This window comes from Bos taurus, chromosome 18 (genome assembly GCF_002263795.3).
Source record: "Bos taurus isolate L1 Dominette 01449 registration number 42190680 breed Hereford chromosome 18, ARS-UCD2.0, whole genome shotgun sequence".
Taxonomy (NCBI): Eukaryota; Metazoa; Chordata; class Mammalia; order Artiodactyla; family Bovidae; genus Bos; species Bos taurus.
Window position 1 is genome coordinate 60806637 of NC_037345.1, and position 27160 is coordinate 60833796.

Here is a 27160-nt window from a genome sequence, read left to right on the forward strand (position 1 = left end):
GCATTCTGTTCTGCAGCAACACCTTTTTATTTTGACTTTCCAGTTTCTAGTCCCATCTTTTAATTCCACAAAACTGTAACCATTTATCAGTCATCTGCTACTTCCCATCCCCTTCACCCACTTTGGCAATGCAGGAGGTTTTGTTTTCAGTTAAGAGCTATTCCTCATCAACTCTACTGTGTAACTCTAAGGGTCTGTGACAGCAAAGTAAAGTGCTTATTACAGTGTGATTCTATATCTCAGGGAAGCTGGAGGAAAAGATGAAAATGACCGATTATCTTTCTCACTGTAAAATAACTCACTTTATCTGTTACTATGCTCTTTTTCTTAAAATCTACTTTGTCTGATATTAATATGGCTATGCTAGCTTTCTATGTTACTCTTTGCACAGTGTATCTGTTCCTTTCCTTCTACTTCCAACCTATCTCTTTTCTCATGTTTAAACTGCAGCTCTTTTTTCTAAAGAAAAATCTGAGTTGCCTCATAACAGGAACGAGAATTGGTAATTATAAATCCTCCCACAAAGCAAAGCCCAGGCTGAGATGACTTCTCTGATTAAATTCTATCAAACATATAAAGAAAAAATAATATGAACACTTTATAAGCTCTGTCAGAAAAAGAGGGAGCATGAGAACATGTTTAAATTCATGAATAGTTGAATAAAGCTGATTAGATTTTCAATTTTTTAAATGAAATTGTTAAAGTTCATTTTTTAATCATTTTTTCTTTTCTTTCTTTTTTTTTTTTTTGGGGCACATTGCACAGTTATTAGAATCTTAGTTCCCTGACCAGGGATTGAACCCTGGCCAAGGCAGTGAAAGCACTGAGTCCTGACTCCTAGACCTCCAGGGAATACCCTAAGTGTAACACTTTGTCTTTTTTTTTTTAATATGTATTTTTTTTACATGGACCATTTTTAAAGTCTTTATTGCTTCCGTTTTATGTTTTGGTTTTTTGATTTGAGGCATGTGGGATCTTAGTTCCCCAACCCGGGATTGAACAGGCACCCCCTGCATAGGAAGGCAAAGTCTTAACCACTGAACTGCCAGGAAAACCCCCTAAAGTGCAACTCTTGTCACAATATGGGCTTCCCTGATAGCTCAGTTGGTAAAGAATCTGCCTGAAATGCGGGAGACCCCAGTTCGATTCCTGGCTCAGGAAGATCTGCTGGAGAAGGGATAGGCTACTCACTCTAATATCTTGGGCTTCTCTGGTGGCTCAGCTGGTAAAGAACCCACCAGCAATGTGGGAGACCTGAGTTTGATCCTGGGTTGGGAAGATTCCCTGGAGAAGGGAAAGGCTACCCACTCCAGTATCCTGGTCTGGAGAATTCCATGGACTGTATAGTCCATGGGGTCACAAAGAGTCGGAAATGACTGAGCGACTTTGACTTTCTTGTCACAATATACGGCTACCTGTGTTTCCTCCCACATGACAGTTTATGTGTTTTCACTGGAAACAGGCACAAGGAGGCAGTGCTTATGTTCAAGTTAATATTTTATTCCTTCCTCTGGTTCTGGTTACATTTTTGTATATTCTGCATGAAAATTCACTTTTCTGGATGTGTATTATGCTTTTAAATGTTAACTTCAGCATTTAAATCATTAAAGTCACTTTGTCCACTGGCAATGATGCATCTACCTTCATGCTCCATAGAGACTCACAGTGTCCCTTGACCCAGCAGATCCTCCAGTGCATGGAGGGATTCCACACAGCATCTCTTTCCTGTGGTTAAGACGATTCATCACTAGAGATGTTTCTGTTAAGTCTTGGAAGTGGAGGCTTGTGACTATGGCCCATTGTTCTCCCCCAGGCTGTGTTGGATCCCATATCCAAAGTATATGGCAAATCCTAGGAAGAAGATGAGACAGTGAGAAGGGAAAGTAGGTGCTCTCCTTATTTACGAATGCCTGATAGGCTTCCTATCATGGTGTCTGACACAGTTCAGGGGAGAGGAAGTAGAAAGAATATTGGGCTGCATCACTCAAGAAACCTCTTTATCCCAGACAACCACTTACCAATTGCCATCCAGATGCCAAATTGGGCCCAGGTCTGAGTGGTCATCTGAATCATTAAGTAAACATTCACTAAGGTGCTCACCAGGAAGACAGCAGGCAAAGCAGGGACCTGTGGGCAAAGTCAGTTCATTCCTGAACACACCCCAGATGTCTGAAAGGGAGACCCTACCCTATGTGGGCAGGAAGACTCCAGTTCTACTCAGACTGTGTGCTTAGGGCTTAGTGAGACTGAGTTTGTAAAGCACTAAGTGTGGATCAGGGAACAGTCCATTGGTTTCAGCAAATCCCCTCATTGCCTGTCCAGCAAAGGATGTTTAGACCTAAAGCACGCAGACCTCCTTCACTCGAGGTGGACACTTTGGGCACATGAGGTCACCTACCCTGAATGTAGGTTCAAGAGGAAAGGGGCTCTGAGGCTGCCTCCAGATGATGACCGTGACCCCACTGATGAGCAGCAGCAGCAGCACAACCACTGTTGTGAGCACGGGGTCTCCAGAGAACACCTGGCTGGATCACTGGTACAGGATCAGGCTCAGGATGGTCAGCAGGAGAACTGCAAGGGTCAAGGTGGAGGAGAACAGGCTGGACCCAGAAGACAAAGATGTCAGGACCTCGGGTCACACCCCTCCCCAGGCTGCCCACATCAGGAGGGGCCATAATATCGCCAAGACTCCTCAACTGACAAAATATACACTCCAGTACCATCCTGTCAATTTCAGAATATGACCAAAGAGAAATCCCACTGCTCACCAACCAGGGAGGCACATCCATAGACAATCTGGCCAGATTTCCGGGTGGGGTTGGTGCTGGGAGGGAACCACAGACTCTTTAGAATGTTTGAGGTTCCTGCTTCAGGTTCAGATTCCAAAGGACCTCCTTCAACTTCAGGCTCCACCTTAGTTTCCTCCTCTGTTTTCTCCTTCTTGCTTCCGTTCTGGGCTGGTTGATACCTGAATTAGAAATATTAAAGCAATATGAGTAACAGCCCCTACTGCTGATCCAACATCAGTCTGTCTAATGCCTCTCTTTCCCCAATCAATGGTACAGGACGTTGAGGAGGCAGCATGAAGGTAGAAGATGATTCCCTCCCCATCAACACTCACAAGTCGAAAAGCACCGCCCCCCTCCCCCAAGTCAAGGTGTCATGGGGTCTCACCTGAGGACGAGGACAGAAAATGTCACCAGGGAGTAAGCAAGCAGGGACCGAAGTGACATGAGGTCCACCAGGTCAGTGAAGTCAAAGAGTAACGCCATGACCGCTGGGATAAGGGAGCAAAGACGGTGGGGGGAGAGTGAGAAACCACTGGAAATATGCAAGTTAAGAAGTATGATTTTAAAAGGGTGAGTTTTGTTTATTCACCTGCAAGAGTTCCAGGAACGAAGACGGCCATGATGGGGTTTCCTGTGAGGGCAATGGTGCGGACAATGATGCGGGCATCGGTGGGGGCATCAGTGCGGGCATTGGTGGGGGCAGGGATCCAGGCAAGTCCCCGGAAAAGAAGCCCGTCCTTTGCCATTGCATAGGTCAACTGAGCCATGATAAACATGATACTCAGAAGGCTGGAAGGGAAAATGGGAATGTGTGAGAAGGTGCAGAAGCAGGAGAGACCAGGGCTTTTGCTCCCTGGTCTACCTGGGGCAAGATGTCTTTCTCTCTCATCTCTCAGTCCCAAGGGCCGGGGATACCCAAGCATCTGACAGTAGATGAAGAGAAAACCATGACACTGACCTGTATAAAAGAATGCAGAGGGTGCCAACAGCCACGACATATTTGGCAGACTCCCACCCAACATAGACGAAAGCCTGCGGCAAGGGGCTCTCGAGCTGAATCAGGTAGTAGGGCACCATGAGGGTGAGGGCCGCCGAGACACCAAAACACACCAAAAAGCAGATGAAGAAGGAGATCATGACAGCCAAGGGTATGGACCACTGAGGATTTCTGGCTTTTCTCCCTTCAGGATGGGAAGAGGTATTGGGTCACTGGGGTTTCACTGGGTTGAAATCACAAAACCCACTTTACTCTTCAAGCTTCAAAAGTAGCCTAACCTTCTACCTGCCCCTGTGCCCAAGGGCACCCTGTTCTGTTCCCAAACCATGATGGGACACAAGATATGCATGTTACCTGCATTGACAATGTGAGCAAAACCAACAAATGCGTAGAAACATGTAGCTGCTCCCTGGAGAATTCCATCAAAGCCAAAAGGCACAAACCCTCCAGAACCCAGAAGGCCCAAGCTATGGTGAGAGGAGGAAAGAGGAGGAACATGGATGAGGTGTGTTCGGCGATCTCTGCTGGGCTCCTCCCTTAGTACCACAGGTCCTGGGCTCCAGGAACCCCCAAGCTTGGACAATCACACCAGGTCTCAGTCCCCACCATGTTCCCAACTCTGCACACCACACACACATGCATTACTACAACCAAGGGTACCCTCCTAACCTATCGGCATCACCAGATCCAGCTGCAGCCAATGTGTAGTCCTGTTCTATGAGCTTCCAGTTGTGCAGGTCTCCCTTAATGAAGCCAGAGAGGATGATGAAGCTGAGGACCAAAATGTTCAAGCCTGTGAACACTTTGTTAATCACGGTTGAGTCATAAACTCTCAGAGCCAGGAGTCCTGTGGGAAAAATGGAAAATGAGACAACAAAATAACTAAATCCAGCACTCCCCTAGCAATCCATTGGTTAAGACTCTGAGCTTCCACTACAGGGAGCAGAGGTTCAATCCCTGGTCTGGGAGTTCCCCATGCATTGCAGTGAGGCTAGAGAAATAAATAACCAAATCCAGAGAGACAGAAAGCAGATGAGTGGTTGCCCAGGGCTTGTGGTTGGTGGTTGGTGGTTGTGGACAGATGGACAGTGACTGCTCAGTGGGTACAGGGTTTCCTTTTGCTGTAATGGAAACGTTTGGTACTGGATGGGGGTGGTGGTTACACAGCACTGGGAATGTACTAAGTGCCACTGAATTGGACACCTGCTGATGGATATTTTCTTACTGTGACCATCATCTCACAATATCCATGTTTATCAAATCATCTTAAACTTTTACAATGCTGTTTGTCAGCTGTTGTTGTGGTTCAGTCGCTCAGTCATGTCTGATTCTCTGCAACCCCATGGACTGCAGCACGCCAGGCTCCCCTGTCCTTCACTATCTCCCACAGTTTGCTCAAACTCATGTCCATTGAGTCGGTGATGCCATCCAACCATCTCATCCTCTGTCATCCCCTTCCCTTCCTGCCTTCAGTCTTTCTCAACATGAGGGTCTTTTCCAATGAGTCAGTTCTTCTCATCAGGTGGCCAAAGTATTGGAGCTTCTATTTCAGCATCAGCTCTTCCAATAAATATTCAGGACTGATTTTCTTTAGGATTGACTGGTTGGATCTCCTTGCAGTCCAAGTGATTCTCGAGTCTTCTCCAGCACCACAAGCAAAAGCATCAATTCTTTGGTACTCAGCCTTCTTTATGGTCCAACTCTCTCATCTGTATATGACTACTAGAAAAACCACAGCTTTGACTATATGGACCTTTATCAGCAGTGATGCTTCTGCTTTTAATATGCTGTCTAGGTTTGTCATAGCTCTTCTTCCAAGGAGCAAGTCCCTTTTAATTTCATGGCTGCAGTCACCATCCACAGTGATTTGGTAGCCCAAGAAAATAAAGTCTCTCACTGTTTCCAATTTTTCCCCATCTATTTGCCATGAAGTGAATTATATCTTAATAAAGCTAGGAAAAATAATTAAATGGTTAAATTTATGTGGATTTCCTCTCAGTTAAAAAAAAAAATCTTTGATCTCAGTATAGAGGAAGAAACTTGTTGGTCTAGGTAAGTGATTCCCAGATGGGATGATTTTGTGCCCCAAGGGATATTGGCACTGTCTGGAGACATTCCAATTGTCACAATCTGGGGGCTGGGTGTCACTGGTATCTAGCACATAAAGATCACAGATGCTGCTCAACATCCAACAATGATTTTTTGGAGGGTACTCCTCTTAGTTCCCTGTGGGGATCTTAGTTCCCTGACCGGGGATTGAACCCAAACCTTCAGCAGTGAAATCACAGTGTCCTAACCATTGGACCACCAGGGAATTCACCCAAAAATGATTTATTTATAAAGCAGAAATGCATAGGACAGCACCCCACACCAAAGAATGATCCAACCTAAATTACCAATAGTCCAAGGGTAGGAAAAAATGTCTTGCCTTCCTTTCTCTCTTATTCCAAACCCTTTTTCCCAGTCCAAATTCCCCACCATTCTTCCACCCCAAGCCTTCCCCATGCCATCCCCCCCTCCATACCCTGCTCTTCCCTTTCTGTCTCTGGTCCCTTCTCACCTGTGAGCAGCAGCACCAGGCCCAGGGCAAGAAAGTCTGGAAATGAGGCCAGGAAGTAGGGCATTTGCAGAGAGAAAGTTCCCCCTAATGCCTCAGAGATGTGGTTCCCAATCAGGCTGTCAAAGGTGGAGCTCCAGGCCCGGGCTATACAGGCAGTGGCTGCAGCAACAGAAGAAGGAAAGTTTACAAGCAGACAGAAACTGAACCCGTATTATGCATCGTGTGAGATATTTGGGGCAGGAGGTGAGCAAAAACACACCTGATCTCAAAGAGCTTCTCATGGGGTGGACAGGGGAGACCCAGGTGATTCACAAAAAGGCCAACTATTTAATATGTTAGGAGATAGAAGTGATGGAAAACAAAGAAACACAGGTAAATGGGACTAGGAGGGACTAGATCAGAGTTGAATTTTTAAGTTGAGGTGTAAGAGAAAATCCAGGAAGGCAACAGCTCAGCAAAGACTTCACTGTGGTCAGAGGATGAGCCTAGGGACTCACTACAGTTCCCTTTCCTCTGGCTTCTCGGTCCATCACTTAAGAAAAACAGGATAGACCTGCATGCAACGAGGTTGTGCAGTTTTCCTGCCACCATTTCCCCTCTCCCAACCCTGCCCCGAAGGTGGATAACAGAGTTCTGATGAATGAGTGAAGCCCCCACTCATCTCTCCTACTTTCTCCATCTTAAGGCCCACTTCTCCCCACTCCCCATCATCTCACCAATAATTAAATACAGTAAGAGGTTCCAGCCAGTGATGAAGGCGTACAGTTGTCCCATTGTGACATAGCTGACATAATACCCAGAAACAGGTACTTTTACTCCGGTTGCCAACTCGACATAACACAGCCCAGACAACAGAGTAGTCAGGCCGGCCACCAGTAAGAAAAGGATGATTGCTGGTCCAGCTACGTATTTGGCCACTCCCCCAATCAGGATGTATATGCCAGCTCCCAACATGTTGTCCAAACCTATCACCACCAGGTCCAGGGTGTTCAGAGGAGGGGTCTCGGGACTCTCAGGTTCCTCCCTGAACTGTGGCTTCCTGTGGACCAGCTTCTGACCAAACTGGCGAAGACACTGACCCAGCATCGTAGACATAGTTGAGGGGGCTACGATCTGCTGAGAAAGCAAGGCATGAAGTCATCAATGATGTCCATCTGCCCTTGACCTTGAAAGCTCAGTTCCACGGAGGAATGGAGGGATGGTGGGGAGCAGGTGGTGAAAGGACACATTGGGCACGTTCTCTCTGTGGGAACTTTGGTTTCTTCAAATAAAGAAGATTTTTAATGTTTCAGGATTACTCAAAGATTTGCTTGAAGAGAAGTGAGGGGTACAAGAATATGTCTTCCCAAATGTGCCACTTTAGCTCAAGGATTCTTTATGAGCTAAAGGTAATTAAGACCCAAAAGGCTTGGGAAAAGGTTCCTGTCACTCCCTTGTCCGTGTGTGTTAGTTGCTCAGTCACATCTTTGCAACCCCAATAGACTCCTCTGTCCATGGGGTTCTCCAGGCAAGGATACTGGAGTGGGTTGCCATGCCCTCCTCCAGGGGATCGTCTCAACCCAGATCTCCTGCATTGTGGGCAGATTCTTTACCATCTGAGCCACCCTTAAGCCACTCGCCAATATACAAATATTGTATGGTTCTGCTTCCATGAAGTATCAAGAGGAGTCAGAGCCATAGAAACAGAAAGTAGAATGGTGGTTTGCCAGGGGCTGGGGTTAAGGGGGAAATGGGGAGGTATTGTTAAATGGGGCACAGTTTCCATTTTACAAGATACAAAAGAGCTCCTCAGATTGGCTGGACAGCAATGTAAATACACTTAACATTAGTGAACTGCACACTTAAAAATGATGTAGATGGGAATTCCCCAGCAGTCCAGTGGCTCGGAGTGAGACTTTCACTGCCATGGACCTGCATTTGATCCCTGGTGGAGGAACTAAAATTCCCCCACCCACAGATCCCCAAGGGGGAATTGTGAACCATGTGGGTGTTGGGGCTGAATTTTTCAAAAAACGGTTATGATGGTAAATATTATGTTGTGTATATTTTATTACCTTTTTGCTGTTGTTGCCAATGATAAATATTAGAGACCAGCTTCAAATTGTTGCTGGGTGTAACAAACCCTAAGGTGATTTAATATAAATCAACATAACATTAACTTGAGCAAACTCGGGAGATGGTGAAGGACAGGGAAGCCTGGTGTGCTACAGTCCACAGGGTCGTGAAGAGATGGACATGACTGAGTGACTGAACAACAACTTACCATCATCCCCTACAGACACCAACATGCAAGTCCTTTACAGTTCCCTTGTATCAGCAGATGAGGATAGACTCAAAAGGTGAACGGTATACAAGAGACCAAAGTTGGTGGCCCACATATTATAGGCCCTGTGTAAGGACAATCTTCACTATTGTTTGAGCACAAGTACCACCATCCCCCACAAAAAAAGAGTGATAAATAGCGTGCCTGCCAATGTAGGAGATGTAGGAGACGCTGGTTCAATCCCTGGGTTGGGAAGATCCCCTGGAGGAGGAAATGGCAATCTACTCCAGTATTCTTACCTGGAGAATCCCATGGACAGAGGAGCCTGGCAGGCATAGTCCATAGGGTCGCATAGAGTCAGACAAGCTGAAGTGACTTAGTACACACACAAGAACCTCCAGGCACTGATCTAACCTTCCCTCCCGTTGCCCCCAAACACCCCATTGATTCTCACATAAAACACAAGAGCTTCCAGATCCTGTTTTCATCTCCATGGAAAACGGGTCTCTCCACCCTCAGTCAGGAGCCAGGCTGACCCCTCTGCACTCTGAGGTTGCAGAGGTCTCTTTGGGAGGACGTGAACTCAGCGCCCCAGTCTCCCACAGAAGAGGGTGACCCAAGACTTACTGGATCCTTGGAGCAGAGCCTGGAGCACTGGGTCAGTCACGGAGGCTGAGGGTAAGCCGTGCGGGGCTGGAGCTGAGACATCTTCAAAAACCGAAGCAGGGAGTCCTGAGCACAGAAGACAGTCCTCAGCCCTGGGTTGGTGGGGTGGAGATGGGGCTGGGCGGGCGGGGACCATCTGTTCTGTTGCTATCAGCCCTGACTCCTCTGTGGTTACCCTCAGGGGAGGTTCTGAGAGGGTTTTCTTTTTTTTTAAGTAGTTAAGATGATTTTTTGTTAATTAATTAGATTACTGATTGGTTGTGCTTGGTCTTTGTGGCTGCGCGCAGGCTTTGTCTAGTCACAGTGAGTGGGGGCTACTCTGTGGCGGTGCAGGAGCTTCTCACAGCTGCGACTTCTCCTGTTGTGGAGCACAGGCTCTGGGCGGGCGGGCTGCCCTAGCTGTGCCTTGTGGCCTCAGTAGTCCCGGCTCTAGAGAACGGGCTCAGGAATTGCAGGGCGCAGGTTTAGTTGCTCCACACCATGCTCAATCTTCCTTGATCAGGGATCAAACCTGAGTCCTCTGCAGTGACAGATTCTCTACCACCAGGGAAGGCCCTGAGATGTTTTCTTTGTTGCAGTAAAGTACACACAACAAAATTTACCGTTTAATTCATGTTAAGTGTCCAGTTCAATCATGTTTTCTGTGTGTGTGCTGAGTCACTTGAGTCACGTCCGACTCTTTGCAGCTCCACCAGGCTGCTCTCCGTGGGAGTCTCCAGGCAAGAATACTGGAGTGGGTTACCATTTCCTCCTCCTGGGGATCTTCCCAACCCAGGGACTGAATCCAGGTCTCCTACATCTCCTGCATGGGCCCCCGGGTTCTTTACCACTAGTGCCACTCGGAAAGCCCCTCAGTCATGTTAGGTATATTCATATTTTGTGCAACCAAATTCCAGAACATTTTTCATCTGTCAATGCTGAATCTCTATTTCTATTAAACAACAATTCCTTCTTTTTCCTTTTCCGGTTCCTGGCAATCACCATCTACTTTCTGTCTCTGTGAATCTGATGACTCCAGAGCCTTCACTTAAATGGAATCACACAATAGTTCTCAAGTGTAGTCACACTTATTTTACTGAGTATGATATCTGCAAGGTGCATCCAACATGTGTCAGAATTCCCTTCCTTTCTAGTACAGTCAGTGGGCACTTGGGTTGCTTTCATGTTTTAATTATTGTGAAAAATGCTGCCGTGACCATGGGTGTACTCTCAGTTCTTTTTGGTATATCCTCAGAGGTAGAATTGCTAGATCATAAGGTTTTAAGATTTTTATCTGCTTGTGATGGAGAAGACGTTCACATATTGAGGTATGGGGAAGTCATTTTCCTTATACATGATTCATCTTGAACTGTGCATGGACTAAAACAGCCTGTTTAACCCTCACAGCTCATCTGCTTTAACCATTGAGGTAAAGAGCATCTGTTTTGAAGATAAGAATGAGTAACTCCCTTTTCATGGTGTCCAAGTTAACACTGCCTCCAAGATAAGGTTCCCTTCCTGGACACCAGGGCCCTGCTGTCTCACTGTCTACATACTAAGTCTGTCTCTTTTGAAACCTTGAAGGAGTACACCCTGTCATGTGTGATGTATGTTCTCTGTTGGATGAGACATAAGACTGTGCTGGAAACCATGCTTCAGTGGGACAGTTCTGAGAATTCCCTGGCAGTACTCTGTGTTCTCACTGCAGTGGGCATGGGTTCGATCCCTGATTTGAGAACTAAGGACCCTGCACACTCCCCTCCTCCCACACGCCATGCAGCTGGGCCAAAAACAAAAAAAACCAAAAAAAACCACAGGAGTTCTTCAGAGTTATTTAAGTGGTTGTCTCCCAGGCTATAGTGCTCAGCTTGGCTCAAATAAAACTCTTTTATTCCTGTTAGATTGTTTATTGATTCTTTCCATGGACACCTGAACTCATTTGATCATAAAGGACCATGAGACATGTGAGCTGTAAGACTTGGGACCCGACTTACAACCCTGCTCCCTCCCAGTCCTCTTGCTGGATACCCACTGTCTGCACATGACCTGAGACACTCCAGTGCGGGGGGACACACAAGCCCGGCTGGACCCCAACCAGGAGAAGGGGAGCTTAAAGCCTCTGATGTTAATTCAAGCAACACAAACATGGAACCAGCCTCTCACGTGCACCCAGCCTTGCACAAAGGAGGGAAAAGGGTAAAGAGGGTGTGACTTGGACTGCTTCTTCAGGGAGCTCTGTTTGCTGGGAGAGCTGAGCACAGAGACAGAGAAGGAAAATGATGCAAGAGATCAGGAGCTCTGCTCCTCTTGGAAGGAAAACCCGAGAGTGAGAGGGGAATGTTGCAGTTTTGGAGGATGCTAGTGAAGTGGTGACTAGATTCTGACCCGAGTCAAGTGACCCACATGCTAGAACACTGGGCACAAACCAGCAAAGTGAAATGAAAGTCGCTCAGTCGTGTCTGACTCTTTGTGACCCCATGGACTATACATTCCGTGGGATTCTCCAGGCCAGAATACTGGAATGGGTAGCCTTTTCTTTCTCCAAGGGATCTTCTCAACCCAGGGATCAAACCCAGGTCTCCCTCATTGCAGGTGGATTCTTAACCAGCTGAGACACAAGGGAAACCCAAGAATACTGGAGTGGGTAGCCTATCCCTTCTCCAACCGATCTTCTTGAGTCAGGAATTGAATTGGGGTCTCCTGCATTGCAGGAGGATTCTTTACCAACTGAGCTATCAGGGAGTAAAAGGAGACATAAATGCAGTACTTGATTGACTCTCACATTAACTTTTTTAACATTGAAGTATAGTTGATTTATAATATTGCAAATTAAACAAAACAAAAACCCAAACAGCCACACAAGATGAAATGGCTTAACCTATTCCAGAAAGTTTTAGTTGGTCGAGTGAGGACTCATTTGAAACCCCAAAGTTGGTAGGAAAAGTGTAGTGTTAGTTACTCAGTCATGTCCAACTCTTTGTGACCTCATGGACTGTAACCCACCAGGCTCCTCTGTCCATGGGATTCTCCAGGCAGGATTACTGGAGTGGGTTGCTGTTTTCTTCTCCAGGGGATCTTCCCAACTCAGTGTTTGCACCAGGGTCTCCTGCATTGCAGGCGGAGTCTTTTCCATCTGAGCCACTTCTGTGTTTCTTTTTGGCTGGGAAGGGTCTTTGTGCTGCGGGGGCTTTCTCCATTTGCAGTGATGGGGGAGGGGGCTGCTCTCTAGCCGCGGTGCTCAGGCTTCTTTTGTTGGGGAGCATGGACTCTAGGGTCACAGACTTCAGCTGTGGCACAGGGGCTGTAGAGCACAGGCTCAGTAGTCAGGGGGATTACTTTAAAAGAAGACATTGGAGATGCAATGGATGCAGAAAGAAGTCTTCTCAGAGCCTCTCTTCTCAGACTTGAAGCAGAAAGTTCTGGTAAGTATAGCTGCCAGAAAGTCCCTCTCTGGGGAGAGGCTGCTCCCAAGAGGACGGTGAGTGAAACTATGACAATAATTGTGGACATGGGGAAGGAGATGGTGGAATGCATTGAGAGAGGAGCATGGAGACATACACTTGACCATGTGTAAAGCAGATGGCCAGTGGATATTTGCTGTATGACTTAGGGAGCTCAGACCTGATGCTCTGTGACACCTAGAGAGGTGGGATGGGGTGGGAGGTGGGAGGGAGGCTCAAGAGGGAGGGACACATGTCTACCCAGGGCTGATTCACGAGGATGTATGGCAGGAACCAACACAAAGTTGTAAGGCAATTATCCTCCAATTAAAAACAGAGACATTTACATTAAAAAAAAATTCACCCTCTCAGAGTTTTCTAGCCTGAAGAAGCTGGAAAGACCACTCACACCTGTAGAGACAAACATTATTACAAAGCGTCTCATCTCTGGTTTCTTATTTCCCTTTCCCAAAGAAACCCATTTGTTCTTCCCATAAAACCCTTTCTCCCTACACCCCTCTACTAAGCTAGGTACAGAAGCCTGTAGCTTTAATCATTTAGCAAGTTATACTTTTGTTGTCTCCTGTATATAATCCTTCCTCCTGGTAATTTGCCTTTTCTGTGTCTTTTTTGCAGACTTCACTCAAAAAACCTAAGAGGATAAAGGGGGGAAGTGTTTCTGTTCCAAGAGCAGCGAGGTTTAACTGTTTCCACTGTATAATGTTGTTACTGCATAAAATGTGTGGCCAGGTAAAGGAAGTAGTGGACAGCATTCAGGCATTTAACGTTGCCATAGAGACGACTATGTGTCAGGAACTAAAATAGGCATCAGAGACTAAGGAAAGAGCACTCCCCACTTTACAACAGGGGGCATTGGAGACAGTTTATCTGGAATACATTTCACACATCCTTTTTTTTTTTTTAAATTTTTAATTGGAGGATAATTGCTTTACAATGGCTTATTGGTTTCTGCCATATATCACCATGAATCAGCCATAGGTACACGTATGTCCCCTCCCTCTTGGGCCTCCTCTCCCACCTCCCACCCCATCCACCCCTCTAGATTGTCACAGAGCACTGGGTCTGAGCTCCCTGGGTTATAGACCAACTTCCCATTAGCAATCTGTTTTACACCTGGTAATGGAAATGTTTCAATGCTCCTCTCTCCATTCGTCCACCCTCTCCTTCCCCCACTGTGCCCACAAGTCTGTTCTCTATGTCTGTGTCTCTACTGCTGCCCTACAGATAGGTTCCTCAGTACCACCATCTTTCTAGATTCCATACACACGCGTTAATGTAGGATATTTGTTCTTTTCTTTCCAACTTACTTCACTCTGTAGTAAAGGCTCTAAGTTCATCCACCTCATTAGAACTGAGTCAAATGCATTCCTTTTTATGGCTGTGGGTCATACTATTTAATTGGTATAAAAACTGAGCCATTTTTCTGCCCTGGAGAATTGTCAACATTCTGGTTTTGGTTGACTGTGTTTTCAGTTGAAATGTGAATCTGTCCCTTATGTTCACGATGAGCTGTAGTTGATCTAGAGGCTTGATGACTTTCTGATTCAGCTTTTCATCAGGACTGTGTTCCAGGCGGTATTCTGTATTGCCTGTTACAGCACACCGGGTAACACTGGATATCTGGTTGTCCCCCAGCGGTTAGGGAAGAACAGCAATCAGGTGATGTCAGCCTCTTCCATCAGAGTTTCACCCGACAGTTTCAGTCTCCATTGTTTTCCCAGTCTGTATTTCAGTAGACCTTGCAAGACAGTGAACTTGCAGAATTTTCCTAATTCTGTTCATCTTCCTCTATTTATTTTTAAATTCATTTAGCAACTTTGCAGTTCAGTTTCTTGATCTCCATCCCTCCTTCTCTCTACTGCAGTTGCTCATTCCCACAAACAATCCTCTACTTCATGATTACCAATATCTTTCATGTCCATAATCTCTGTTTCAAGCATTATATTCTTCAGTAACACCTTTTTATTTTTACTTTTCTAGTTTCACTTCCTGTCTTTAGTTCTACCCATTCATAGACCAACCATAACTTCCGACGCTCTTCCCTCACCTCTGGCAATGCAGGATTTTTATTTTTTCAATTAAAGAACTTTTTCTCATCAACTCCACTATATAAATCTAAGAGTCTGTGACAGAAAAATAAAGTGCTTATTATACAATGTGATATATATCTCAGTAAAGCTGGGGGAAGAGATAAAAATCACCATTTCTCTTTCTCATTGCAAAATAACCCATTTTATTTATTATTATTCTCTTTTTCTTAAAATCTCTTTTATCTGATATTAATATGGCTGTGCTAGCTTTCTTGTGTTACTGACTGCACAATATATCTCTTCCTTCCCTTCTGCTTCCAACCCATCAATTTTCTCATATAAAAATGCAATTCTTTTTTAAAATGTATTATGTATTTTTTTTCTTATTTTTTGGCCACACTGCACAGTTTGTAAGGTCTTAGTTTTCTGACCAGAAATTGAACCCTGGTCATGGCAGTGAAAGTGCTGAGTCCTAACTCCTGGGTCTCCAGGAAATTCTCTAAAGTGCAACTCTTTTTTTTTTTTTAACATGGACTATTTTTAAAGTCTTTATTGCTTCTGTTTATGTTTTGGTTTTTTGGCTGTGAGGTATGCCCACATACCTTAGTTCCACAACCAGGTATTGAAAGAGCACTCCCTGCATTAGAAGGCAAAGACTTAGCCACTGGACTGCCAGGGAAATCCCCTAAAGTACAGCTCTTGTCACAATATATGGTTACCCGTGTTTCCTCCCCATGTGACAATCTATGTGTTTTCCCTGGAAACAGGCACAAGAAGACACTGCTTACGTGCGAGTTAATACTTTATTTCTTTCTCTTGAAACAGAGGAGGACTCTTATGATCGTTGCCCCCCTGCCCCACCATGTTCTCTGCCTGCCTTTTGCCTGTGAAACACTTTAGTCAAAGAAGAAGTGAGAAATGCTGAAATTTTCAAAGGATAACAGTCTAAGGAGACTAAATAATAATAATATAGTCATTAAGCACAATCAAGGATCTTCAGTCCTTTCTCAAGGGCTGTAGATAATATTCTGAGCCACATCCTGTGAGCTGTCTTATAGATACTAAAATCTCAGGTGGAGAATTAACTACATGATGGCCAGATTGTACCCAGGACCTGAGCTGCCACCATTCCGAGAATTGACCCCCAAAAATGGGAACAAGTGCACCCCAGAACTAAAGATAAACTGTACCTAAAACAACCAAAGCTATGGCCAACCTAGACAGCATATTAAAAAGCAGAGACATTACTTTGCCAACAAAGGTCAGTCTAGTCAAAGCTATGCTTTTCCCAATAGTCATGTATGCATGTGAGATTTGGACTATGAGGAAAGCTGAGAGCCGAAGAATTGATGCTTTTGAACTGTAGTGTTGGAGAAGATTCTTGGGAGTCCCTTAGACTGCAAGGAGATCAAACCAGTCAATCCTGAGGGAAATCAGTCCTGACTATTCATTGGAAGGACTGATGCTGAAGCTGAAACCACAATACTTTGGCCACTTGATGTGAGGAACTGACTCACTGGAAAAGACCCTGATGCTGGGAAAGAGTGAAGGCAGGAGGAGAAGGGAACGACAGAGGATGAGAGGGTTGGATGGCATCACTGACTCCATGGACATGAATTTGAGCAGACTCCGGGAGTTGGTGATGGACAGGGAGGCCTGGTGTGCTGCAGTCCATGGGGTCACAAAGAGTCGGACATGACTGAGTGACTGAACTGACTGAAAACAACCAAGATGATGGTAGTCAGACCACTGAAGACCAATTGAAGATATGAAATGACTGTGCTGTTTCTGCATGTAACCCCCTCCCCCAACTCTGTCTATAAATGCTCTTACACTCTGCTTGTCAGCTAGGGGAGTGGGGGAATTGGCTTTTGGACAGATGTCTGCCACCCTCCCCTCCCACCCTCCTCTCCAGTTGCCAGCATCTGAAATAAAGCAAATTTTCCTTTCCACCAGCCTGGCCTGTTTACTGGCTTTTGAGCAGTGAGCAGCCAGACCCCTCCCCCAACCCCCCGTCCCCATACATACCTTTCAGTAACAGATTTGGGTGCCCAACGTGAGGTCAGCTACTGCTGGCTATGACTGGCACCTGAGCTTTCATGATGCTTGACTCTTCTGGGTCTTCCAGGGGAGAACTATGTCTATGACAGTGAGTCAGCCTGCTGCTCATGGCTAGCTAGCCTGGAGTAGGGGATTTGGGAGACATTCCTAGAAGCTGCCAAAACCATTTGTTTTGAGGATACTCCCTGTTTCTCTCCTGCTTGGCACTGGCTGACAACTTACGCTCTTCTTGGTGGGATGGAAACTTGCATTTGGAATAAGTGGATGAGCTCCAAGACCTGGTAAGTCCACTGGTGTGCACACAGATGGCCTTCCTATTTGTGAGTGCTAGTGCTGTTTGGACATTCTTGCCAGTTGCTTCTGATGTGTGTCTGATGTTGAGAACTGTTTGGGACACGAGGTGTTATTTGGGCATTTTGCCAATTGATTCTGACATCTGAGTATGATTGCGGACTGTTTGTGTCAGGGAAGTGTTTCTCTGGGACTCTGTACTGGTCACTCTCAGAGAGGGTTTATGACAGATCTGTCGTTTGGTGTGTGAGTGTATATTCCATTTGTGTGACTGGTACTCCTGTTGCCTTATGTAAAATGGGAAATTCAGATTCAATTCATTAAGAAAAATTTAGCTGTGAAATTATGACTGAAAAAGAAAGATGATTTTTTTGGACAATGTATGGCTACAGTATTCTTTAGACTCCAGAGAAAATTGGTTAAGATGAAGGTCTTGAAATTCAAAAAAACAGTTCTTTTTGCATATGCAGTTAGTGAAATCTAGCTTGATAAAACACTTTTTTCAGACCCTGAGGAAATAGAAAAATGCCTAGGAGAAAATTTGAAGTTAATGCTTATCATGTCCTTGAAATACAAACACCATCCACTTTGCTTGGATCTTCAGCCTTGGGTAAATTGTTAAACTTCAAATCAAAGAAAAAAAGGAGAAAAGCCTTTAAAATTAAATGTATAATTTGGCTATTCTGGCTCTATTCCATAAACTGATTACCTACTTTTGTCTTTTTCTAAGACAAAGAGGAAAACTAAAGATGTTTGGGTTTATCATACATGCCGTACCACTGAAGAAAAATCACGCTACGAAAAAAATGTATGTTTTTTGAGGTTATGAAATATGTTCTTAAGTTGTCAATCAGAAAATGCTGATGTAACATTTCAATCACTCGTTTCTTGGTGTTGTTAAATTTTTCAAGGGTTAAAAACTGTGATATGTAAGAATGATAAGTGAAACATTTCGGTATGTAAAGCAAGTAGGATACATGTAGACAAAGAGAAGATATAAAGAATGGAGATATTTTTGTTGAGGAAAAATGATGATAATAATTTTGTCCTCTACTTGTTTATTTCTGGATGAAGAAATGCAGGGCAAATTTGTTTGGATCTAGAAAGTGGCAAAAGGTTTGTGAAAAAGGAATTTTGAAAAAAAAATTTGTATGTTGTCAGGATTAAGATTAGAATGACTTTAATTAGGTAAATGAATTTTGTTACTAACAGAAAACTGATGCAAGACTGAAGTTGGTTTTCTCTGTTAAGAAAACAAAGTTCTTCTGGAATATTGATCTGATTTTGGTAACAGAGACTTCTAACGGGAAGTAATAGTTTTGTTTCTAATCATACTTTTGACCCCAAGATTCAGGATGGAAAAGTTGTCCAGTAAAGCTGTCTCAGAGTAACTGCTCATGATGTGTAGCACTACTGGCTTTAAGTGTACTGCTTAAAGCGCAGGTATGGATGTGAATGATAAAGTGTATGCTGCTGCTGCTAAGTCGCTTCAGTCGTGTCCGACTCTGTGCGACCCCATAGACGGCAGCCCACCAGGCTCCCCCGTCCCTGGGATTCTCCAGGCAAGAACACTGGAGTGGGTTGCCATTTCCTTCTCCAGTGCATGAAAGGGAAAAGTGAAAGGGAAGTCACTCAGTTGTGTCCAACTCTTAGTGACCCCATGGACTGCAGGCCACCAGGCTCTTTCGTCCATGGGATTTTCCAGGCAAGAGTACTGGAGTGAGGTGCCATTGCCTTCTCCGGATAAAATGTATAGCATTTCCCTATTAACCTCCGAGTCTGTTCATGATATCTGATTAGTTAACTAGACAAATACAAACATAAAAAGGAGGTCTAGCACCGAGGGATGTGGATGGACCCAGAGCAGGCAAATGAACCACTCTGGCAGCGTTAGAAAAAACATATTGATTATCATTGCTCTCCATGGAAAGAGTTAACAACTTAAAAGGTGAAAAATGAGGGAAGAAATAGTCACATTTTGAGGTATGGGGAAGTCATTCTGGCCTATACATGATTTAATTTAAACTTGAGGCTAAATGAAACAGCCTGTTTGTGGCCTCTTAAACATATATTGTATATCTGCTTTAATCATTAAGGAAAAAAAATAGCACAAAGTGGATTTTTATTATTGTACTCATTGAACTATGTCTCCAGGAGTTGGCGATGGAAAGGGAATCCTGGCCTGCTGCAGTCCATGGGGTCACAAAGAGTCAGATACGACTGAGTGACTGAACTGAACTGATGGATGAGGTGGGCATCTCATGGAAAGCTGTGAAGAATTTTTAAAATGATTTATTCTTGGTGTAGATTGATTAGGGGGATAAAATAGTTGGCAAAAGCAGGAGACGGAGCGATTCATGAACGTGTTATTCCACCGAAATTCATAAAGATGGGTGGTTCCCACAGGGCAGGGAGTCAGTGAATGGTTGTGAGCAGGGCAAAAAGGTGAAGAAGGGGTTTTGGGAGATGACTGAGGATCTGCTGTCTTTCCAGGGACTGCAGTGCAACGTGGACACCCTCCAGGCTTTATACATTCCTCTTCTCCCACCACAAGCCTCCCACTTTACTGGCCACATAAGCCTAGAAAAGTCACCTAACCTTCCCTCTAACCCTCTAAAGGTTTGGCAAAGAAGTGGAGAAATAAGACAAAGGATGAGTCCTTACATAACCTATGTAAGATGGTGTTACCGAAAGGTACATGTGGGGTCATTCGGCTGCTTGCCGGTCAAAAGCTAATAAACAAATCAGGTTGGTGGAAAGGAAAGTTGGTTTTATTTCAGATGCCAGCAACTGGGGACAGGAGGAGGGTAGCAGACATCTGTCCAAAGGCCAATTCCGAGTCTGCCCTGACAAGCAGTGTTGAGGGCATTTACAGACAGAGTTGTAGGGGGTTCCATGCAGAAACAGCACAGTCATCTCTAACAGTCATCTTTAAATAGGTGATCACTGGTCTGACCAGAATCATCTTGGTTGTTTTCAGTTCAGTTCACTTCAGTTCAGTCACTCAGTCATGTCCGATTCTTTGCGACCCCATGAATTGCAGCACGCCAGGCCTCCCTGTCCATCACCAACTCCCGGAGTTCACTCAAACTAATGTCCATCGAGTCGGTGATGTCATCCAGCCATCTCATTCTCTGTCATCCCTTTCTCCTCCTGCCCCCAATCCCTCCCAGCATCAGAGTCTTTTCCAATGAGTCAACTCTTCCCATGAGGTGGCCAAAGTACTGGAGTTTCATCTTTAGCATCAGTCCTTCTAATGAACACCCAGGACTGGTCTCCTTTAGGATGGAGTGGTTGGATCTCCTTGCAGTCCAAGGGACTCTCAAGAGTCTTCTCCAACACCACAGTTCAAAAGCATCAATTCTTCGGCACTCAGCTTTCTTCACAGTCCAACTCTCACATCCACACATGACCACTGGAAAAACCATAGCCTTGACTAGACAGACCTTTGTTGGCAAAGTAATGTCTCTGCTTTTTAATATGCTGTCTAGGTTGGTCATAACTTTCCTTCCAAGGAGTAAGCATCTTTTAATTTCATGGCTACAGTCACCATCTGCCATGATTTTGGAATTCAAGAAAATAAAGTCCGTCACTATTTCCATTGTTTCACCATCTATTTGCCATGAAGTGATGAGACCAGAAGGAAAGTTATGACCAACCTAGATAGCATATTGAAAAGCAGAGACATTACTTTGCCAACAAAGGCCTGTCTAGTCAAGGCTATGGTTTTTCCAGTGGTCATGTATGGATGTGAGAGTTGGACTGGGAAGAAAGCTGAGGGCCAAAGAATTGATGCTTTTGAACTGTGGTGTTGGAGAAGACTCTTGAGAGTCCCTTGGACTGCAAGGAGATCCAACCAGTCCATTCTGAAGGAGATCAGCCCTGGGATTTCTTTGGAAGGAATGATGCTAAAGCTGAAACTCCAGTACTTTGGACACCTCATGCAAAGAGTTGACTCATTGGGAAAGACTCTGATGCTGGGAGGGATTGGGGGCAGGAGGAAAAGTGGACGACAGAGGATGAGATGGCTGGATGGCATCACTGACTCTATGGACGTGAGTCTGAGTGAACTCTGGGAGTTGGTGATGGACAGGGAGGCCTGGCGTGCTGCAATTCATGGGGTCGCAAAGAGTCGGACAAGACTGAGCGACTGAACTGAACTGAACTGACTGATGAGACCAGATGCCATGACCTTAGTTTTCTGAATGCTGAGTTTCAAGCCAACTTTTTCACTCTCGTCTTTCACTTTCATTAAGAGGCTCTTTAGTTCCTCTTCACTTTCTGCCGTATGGGTGGTATCATCTGCATATCTGAGGTTATTGATATTTCTCCTGGCAATCTTGATTCCAGCTTCTGCTTCACCCAGCCCAGCATTTCACATGATGTACTCTGCATATAAGTTAAATAAGCAGAGTGATAATATACAGCCTTGACACACTCCTTTCCCAATTTGGAACCAGTCTGTTGTTCCATGTCTGGTTCTAACTGTTGCTTCTTTACCTGCATACAGATTTTTCAGGAGGCAGGTCAAGTGGTCTGGTATTTCCATCTCTTTAAGAATTTTCCAATTTGTTGTGATTTACACAGTCAAAGTCTTTGGCATGGTCAATAAAGCAGAAGTATATGTTTTTCTGGAACTCTCTGGCTTTTTTTGATCATCTGACAGATGTCGGCAATTTGACCTCTTGTTTCTCTGCCTTTTCTAAATACAGCTTGAACATCTGGAAGTTCACAGTTCACGTATTATTGAAGCCTGGCATGGAGAATTTTGAGCATTACTTTGCTAGCATGTGAGATGAGTGCAGTTGTGCAATAGTTTGAACATTCTTTGGCATTGTCTTTCTTTGGGGTTGGAATGAAAACTGACCTTTTCCAGTCCTGTGGCCACTGCTGAGTTTTCCCAAATTTGCTAGCATATTGAGTGCAGCACTTTTACAGCATCATCTTTTAGGATTTGAAATAGCTCAACTGGAATTCCATCACTTCCACTAGCTTTGTTTGTAAGTGATGCTTCCTAAGGCCCACTTGACTTCACACTCCAGGATGTCTGGCTCTAGGTGAGTGATCACAGCATCATAGTTATATGGGTCATTAAGATCTCTTTTGTATAGTTCTGTGTATTCTTGCCACCTCTTCTTAATATCTTCTGCTTCTGTTAGGTCCATACCATTTCTGTCCTTTATTGTGCCCATCTTTGCATGAAATGTTCCCTTGGTATCTCTAATTTTCTTGAAGAGATCACTAGTCTTTCCCATTCTATTGTTTTCCTCTATTTCTTTGCACTGATCACTGAGGAAGGCTTTCTTATCATTCCTTGCTATTCTTTGGAGCTCTGCATTCAGATGGATATATCTTTCCTTTTCTCCTTTGCCTTTCCCTTCCCTTCTTTTTTCAGCTATTTGTAAAACCTCCTCAGACAACCATTTTGCCTTTTTGGTTTTCTTTTTCTTGGGGATGGTCTTGATCACTGCCTCCTGTACAATGCCTGTGGTATTTGCTTGCAGTGTCCCTCCCTCCCCACAACACAACTGAACAAGTGACCCTAATTAAATAGTCACCTTCATCCCCTTGTGTGAGGGCAGAAATTAGACACTGAAGAGACTTGCAAACAGAGGAAGCCAAAATAAACAAAGAAGGGGGGGACCACTCTGGAAGTGACAGGTGCAGCAGATTAAAACCCCGCATTTATGTATTTATTTTAAATTTATTTATTTTAATTGGGGGCTAATTATAATATTGTAGTGGTTTTGCCATACATTGACATGAATCAGCTATGGATATACATGTGTTACCCATCCTGAATCCCCCTCCAACCTCTCTCCACATCCCATACCTCAGGGTCATCCCAGTGCACCAGCCCTGAGCACTCTGTCTCATGCATCAAACTTTGTCTGGTGATCTGTTTCACATATGATAATATACATGTTTCAATGCTGTTCTCTCAAATCATCCCACCCTCGCCTTCTCCCACAGAGTCTGAAAGACAGTTCTTTTTCATCTGTGTCTCTTTTACTGTCTCACATATAGGGGCATCATTATCATCTTTCTAGATTCCATATATATGTGTTAGTATACTGCATTGGTGTTTTCCTTTCTGACTTACTTCACTCTGTATAATAGGCTCCAGTTTCATCCACCCCATTAGAACTGACTCAAATGCATTCTTTTTAATGGCTGAATAATATTCCATTGTGTATATGTACCACAGCTTTCTTATCCATTCATCTGCTGATGGACATCTAGGTTGCTTCCATGTCCTGGCTATTGTAAACAGTGCTGCGATGAACATTGGGGTACACGTGTCTCTTTCAATTCTGGTTTCCTCAGTGTGTATGCCCAGCAGTGGCATTGCTGGGTCATATGGCAATTCTCAGGGAAGGCAGTGGCAAATCAGTCCAGTACTCTTGCCTGGAAAATCCCATGGATGTGGACAGAGGAGCCTGGTAGGCTACCGTCCATGGGGTCGTGAAGAGTTGGACACGACTGAATGATTTCACTTTCACTTTTCACTTTCATGTATTGGAAAAGGAAATGGCAACCCACTCCAGTATTCTTGCCTGGAGAATCCCAGGGACAAAGGAGCCTGGTGGGCTGCCGTCTATGGAGTCGCACAGAGTTGGACACGACTGAAGCGACTTAGCAGCAGCAGCAGCACCACCAGCAGCAGCATGGCAGTTCTATTTCCAGTTTTTAAAGGAATCTCCACACTGTTCTCCATAGTGGCTGTACTAGTTTGCATTCCCACCAAGAGTGTAAGAGGGTTCCCTTTTCTCCTCACGCTCTCCACCATTTATTGTTTGTAGACTTTTTGATAGCAGCCATTTTGACTGGCATGAGATGGTACCTCATTGTGGTTTTGATTTGCATTTCTCTGATAATGAGTGATGTTGAGCATCTTTGCATGTATTTGTTAGCCATCTGTATGTCTTCTTTGGAGAAATGTCTGTTTAGTTCTTTGGCCCATTTTTTGATTTGGGTTGTTTAATTTTCTGGAATTGAGCTGCAGGAGTTGCTTGTATATTTTTGAGATTAATTCTTTGTCAGTTGCTTTGTTTGCTATTCTTTTCTCCCATTCTGAAAGCTGTCTTTTCACCTTGCTTATAGTTTCCTTCGTTGTGCAAAAGCTTTTAAGTTTAATTAGGTCCCATTTGTTTATTTTTGCTTTTATTTCCATTACTCTGGGAGGTGGGCCATAGAGGATTCTGCTGTGATTTATGTCAGAGAGTGTTTTGCCTATGTTTTCCTCTAGGAGTTTTATAATTTCTGGCCTTATGTTTAGGTCTTTAATCCATTTAGAGTTTATTTTTCTGTTTGGTGTTAGAAAGTGTTCTAGTTTCATTCTTTTACAACCAGTTGATCAGTTTTCCCAGCACCACTTGTTAAATATATTGTCTTTTCTCCATTGTGTATTCTTGCCTCCTTTGTCAAAGATAAGGTGTCTATAGGTGCATGGATTTATCTCTAGGCTTTCTATTTTGTTCCATTGATCTATATTTCTGTCTTTGTGCCAGTACCATACTGTCCTGATGACTGTAGCTTTGTAGTAGAGCCTGAGTTCAGGTAGGTTGATTCCTTCACTTCCATTCTTCTTTCTCAAGATTGCTTTGGCTATTGGAAGTTTTTTGTATTTCCATACAAATTGTGAAATTATTTGTCCTAGTTCTCTGAAAAATACCATTGGTAGCTTGATAAGGTTTGTATTGAATCTATAGATTGCTTTGGGTAGTACACTCATTTTCACTATATTGATTCTTCTGATCCATGAACATGGTATATTTCTCCACCTATTTGTGTCATCTTTGATTTCTTTCATCAGTGTTTTATAGTTTTCTATATATAGGTCTTTTGTTTCTTTATGTAGTTTTATTCCTAAGTATTTTATTCTTTTCATTGCAATGGTGAATGGAATTGTTCCCTTAATTTCTCTTTCTGTTTTCTCATTTGTTAGTGTATAGGAATGTGTCAGGAAGCATTTAACAGGAGGCTTTCTGTGTGCTGTTTCAGATCTTTCAGGAATCCTCTGTACCTTATTAATTCCTGAATATTCAGGAATTAAGAGGAGAGGCAAGCCTCTCCTGGATTTTCTTAGGCATTTCCTTAGTTAGTTTTTCAATATGGTGATAAGTACCCTCTTCCTTCTTATGAACCATACCATAAAAGTGATTGTTTACAACTCTCTCTCTCTCTTTTTAATATGGATCGCCTATGTTTTGTAAGTCTGGAATTTTAATCTTTATCTTTGCTGAGAATAACTACAGTATAAATGCCCACACCATGTTAATTAAAACACCTTTGCTCCATCAGAGCTTTGGTCCCTGTGTCTTGCTTTCTCTCTCTCTCTCTCTCTCAGACTAATTCTTTAGGAGCACAGAGACCTGTCGTGCTCATTCTCCTGCCCAGGCTTCACCCACTAAATAGGGCATCAGGTGCCTTCGTGAGCGACACAAAGCCCTGTGTTATTAGTTTTCTGCATAAACCAAGGAAATATCAGCCTCTTTCTTTCTCTTTTTTACTTTCTTATAGTTGACTCCTGACCACCAGGTTCTGGTCCATTAAAGGACCTCAACAGGAATGCAAGGGATTTCTGTATGTTAATTTTATATCCTCCAACTTTACTATATTCATTGATTAGCTCTAGTAATTTTCTGGTGGAGTCTTTAGGGTTTTCTATGTAGAGGATCACATCATCTGCAAACAGTGAGAGTTTTACTTCTTTTCCAATCTGGATTCCTTTTATTTCTTTTTCTTCTCTAAGTGCTGTGGCTAAAACTTCCAAAACTATGTTGAATAGTAGTGGTAAGAGTGGGCACCCTTGTCTTGTTTCTGACTTTAGGGGAAATGCTTTCAGTTTTTCACCATTGAGGATAATGTTTGCTGTGGGTTTATCATATATGGCTTTTATTATGTGGAGGTATGTTCCTTCTATGCCTGCTTTCTGGAGGGTTTTTATCATAATTGGATGTTGAATTTTGTCAAAGGCTTTCTCTGCATTTATTGAGAGAATCATATGGTTTTTATCTTTCAATTTGTTAATGTGCTGTATCATATTAATTAATTTGTGAATATTGAAGAATCCTTGCATCCGTGGGATAAAGCCCACTTGGTCTTTTTAATATGTTGTTGGATTCTGTTTGCTGAATTTTGTTAAGGATTTTTGCATCTATGTTCATCAGTGATATTGGCCTGTAGTTTTCTTTTTTTGAAGCATCTTTGTCTGAAAACCTCACATTTAATACTGGAGGCTGTGCATTTGGGTGGCAGCTATAGACCCCTCAGTCATGTCTGACTCTTTGTAACCCCATGGACTGTACAGTCCATGGCATTCTCCAGGTCAGAATACTGGAACGGGTAACTTCTTCCTTCTCCAGGGGATCTTCTCAACCCAGGGATCGAACCCAGGTTTCCCACACTGCAGGCAGATTCTTTACCAGCTGAGTCACAAGGAAAGAAATATCAATAACCTCATATATGCAGATGGTACCACCCTTACGGCAGAAAGTGAAGAGGAACCTACAGAACCTCTTGATGAAAGTGAAAGAGGAGAGAGTGAAAGAGGAGAGTGAGAAAGTTGGCTTAAAACTCAGTATTCAGAAAACTAAGATCATGGCATCTGGTCTCATCACTTCATGGCAAATACATGGGGAAACAGTGGAAAGAGTAGTTGACTTTATTTTGGGGAGCTCCAAAATCATTGTAGATGGTAACTGTAGCCATGAAATTAAAAGATGCTTGCTCCTTGGAAGAAAAGTCATGACCAACCTAGACAGCATATTAAAAAGCAGAGACATTACTTTGCCAGCAAAGGTTTGTCTAGTCAAAGCTGTGGCTTTTCCAGCAGTCTGGTATGGATGTTAGAATTGGGCTATAAAGAAAGCTGAGTGCCAAAGAATTGACGGTTTTGAACTGTGGTGTTGGAGAAGACTCTTGAGAGTCCCTTGGATTGCAAGGAGATCAAACCAGTCCATCCTAAAGGAAATCAGTCCGGAATATTCATTGGAAGGACAGATGTTGAAGCTGAAACTCCAATACTTTGGCCACCTCATGTGAAGAGCTGACTCATTGG

The 27160-nt window shown here is 43.9% G+C and overlaps 1 protein-coding gene and 1 long non-coding RNA gene across 2 annotated transcripts; both read right to left on the minus strand.

The window, feature by feature from the left end:
* Positions 1 to 1984: 1984 nt before the first annotated feature.
* Positions 1985 to 3274, minus strand: LOC132342741 (uncharacterized). Its single transcript, XR_009491228.1, has 3 exons — positions 3175 to 3274; positions 2399 to 2968; positions 1985 to 2127 (listed from the first exon to the last, which is right to left on the minus strand). It is a non-coding gene; the product is annotated as an uncharacterized lncRNA (long non-coding RNA).
* A 96-nt stretch (positions 3275 to 3370) lies between these two features.
* On the minus strand, positions 3371 to 7441 carry LOC532048 (cationic amino acid transporter 3-like). Its single transcript, XM_024979355.2, has 6 exons — positions 7063 to 7441; positions 6347 to 6505; positions 4456 to 4633; positions 4141 to 4253; positions 3748 to 3970; positions 3371 to 3578 (listed from the first exon to the last, which is right to left on the minus strand). The coding sequence occupies exons 1-6, from the start codon at positions 7439 to 7441 to the stop codon at positions 3371 to 3373; spliced, it is 1260 nt and encodes a 419-aa protein (XP_024835123.2).
* Positions 7442 to 27160: the final 19719 nt, after the last annotated feature.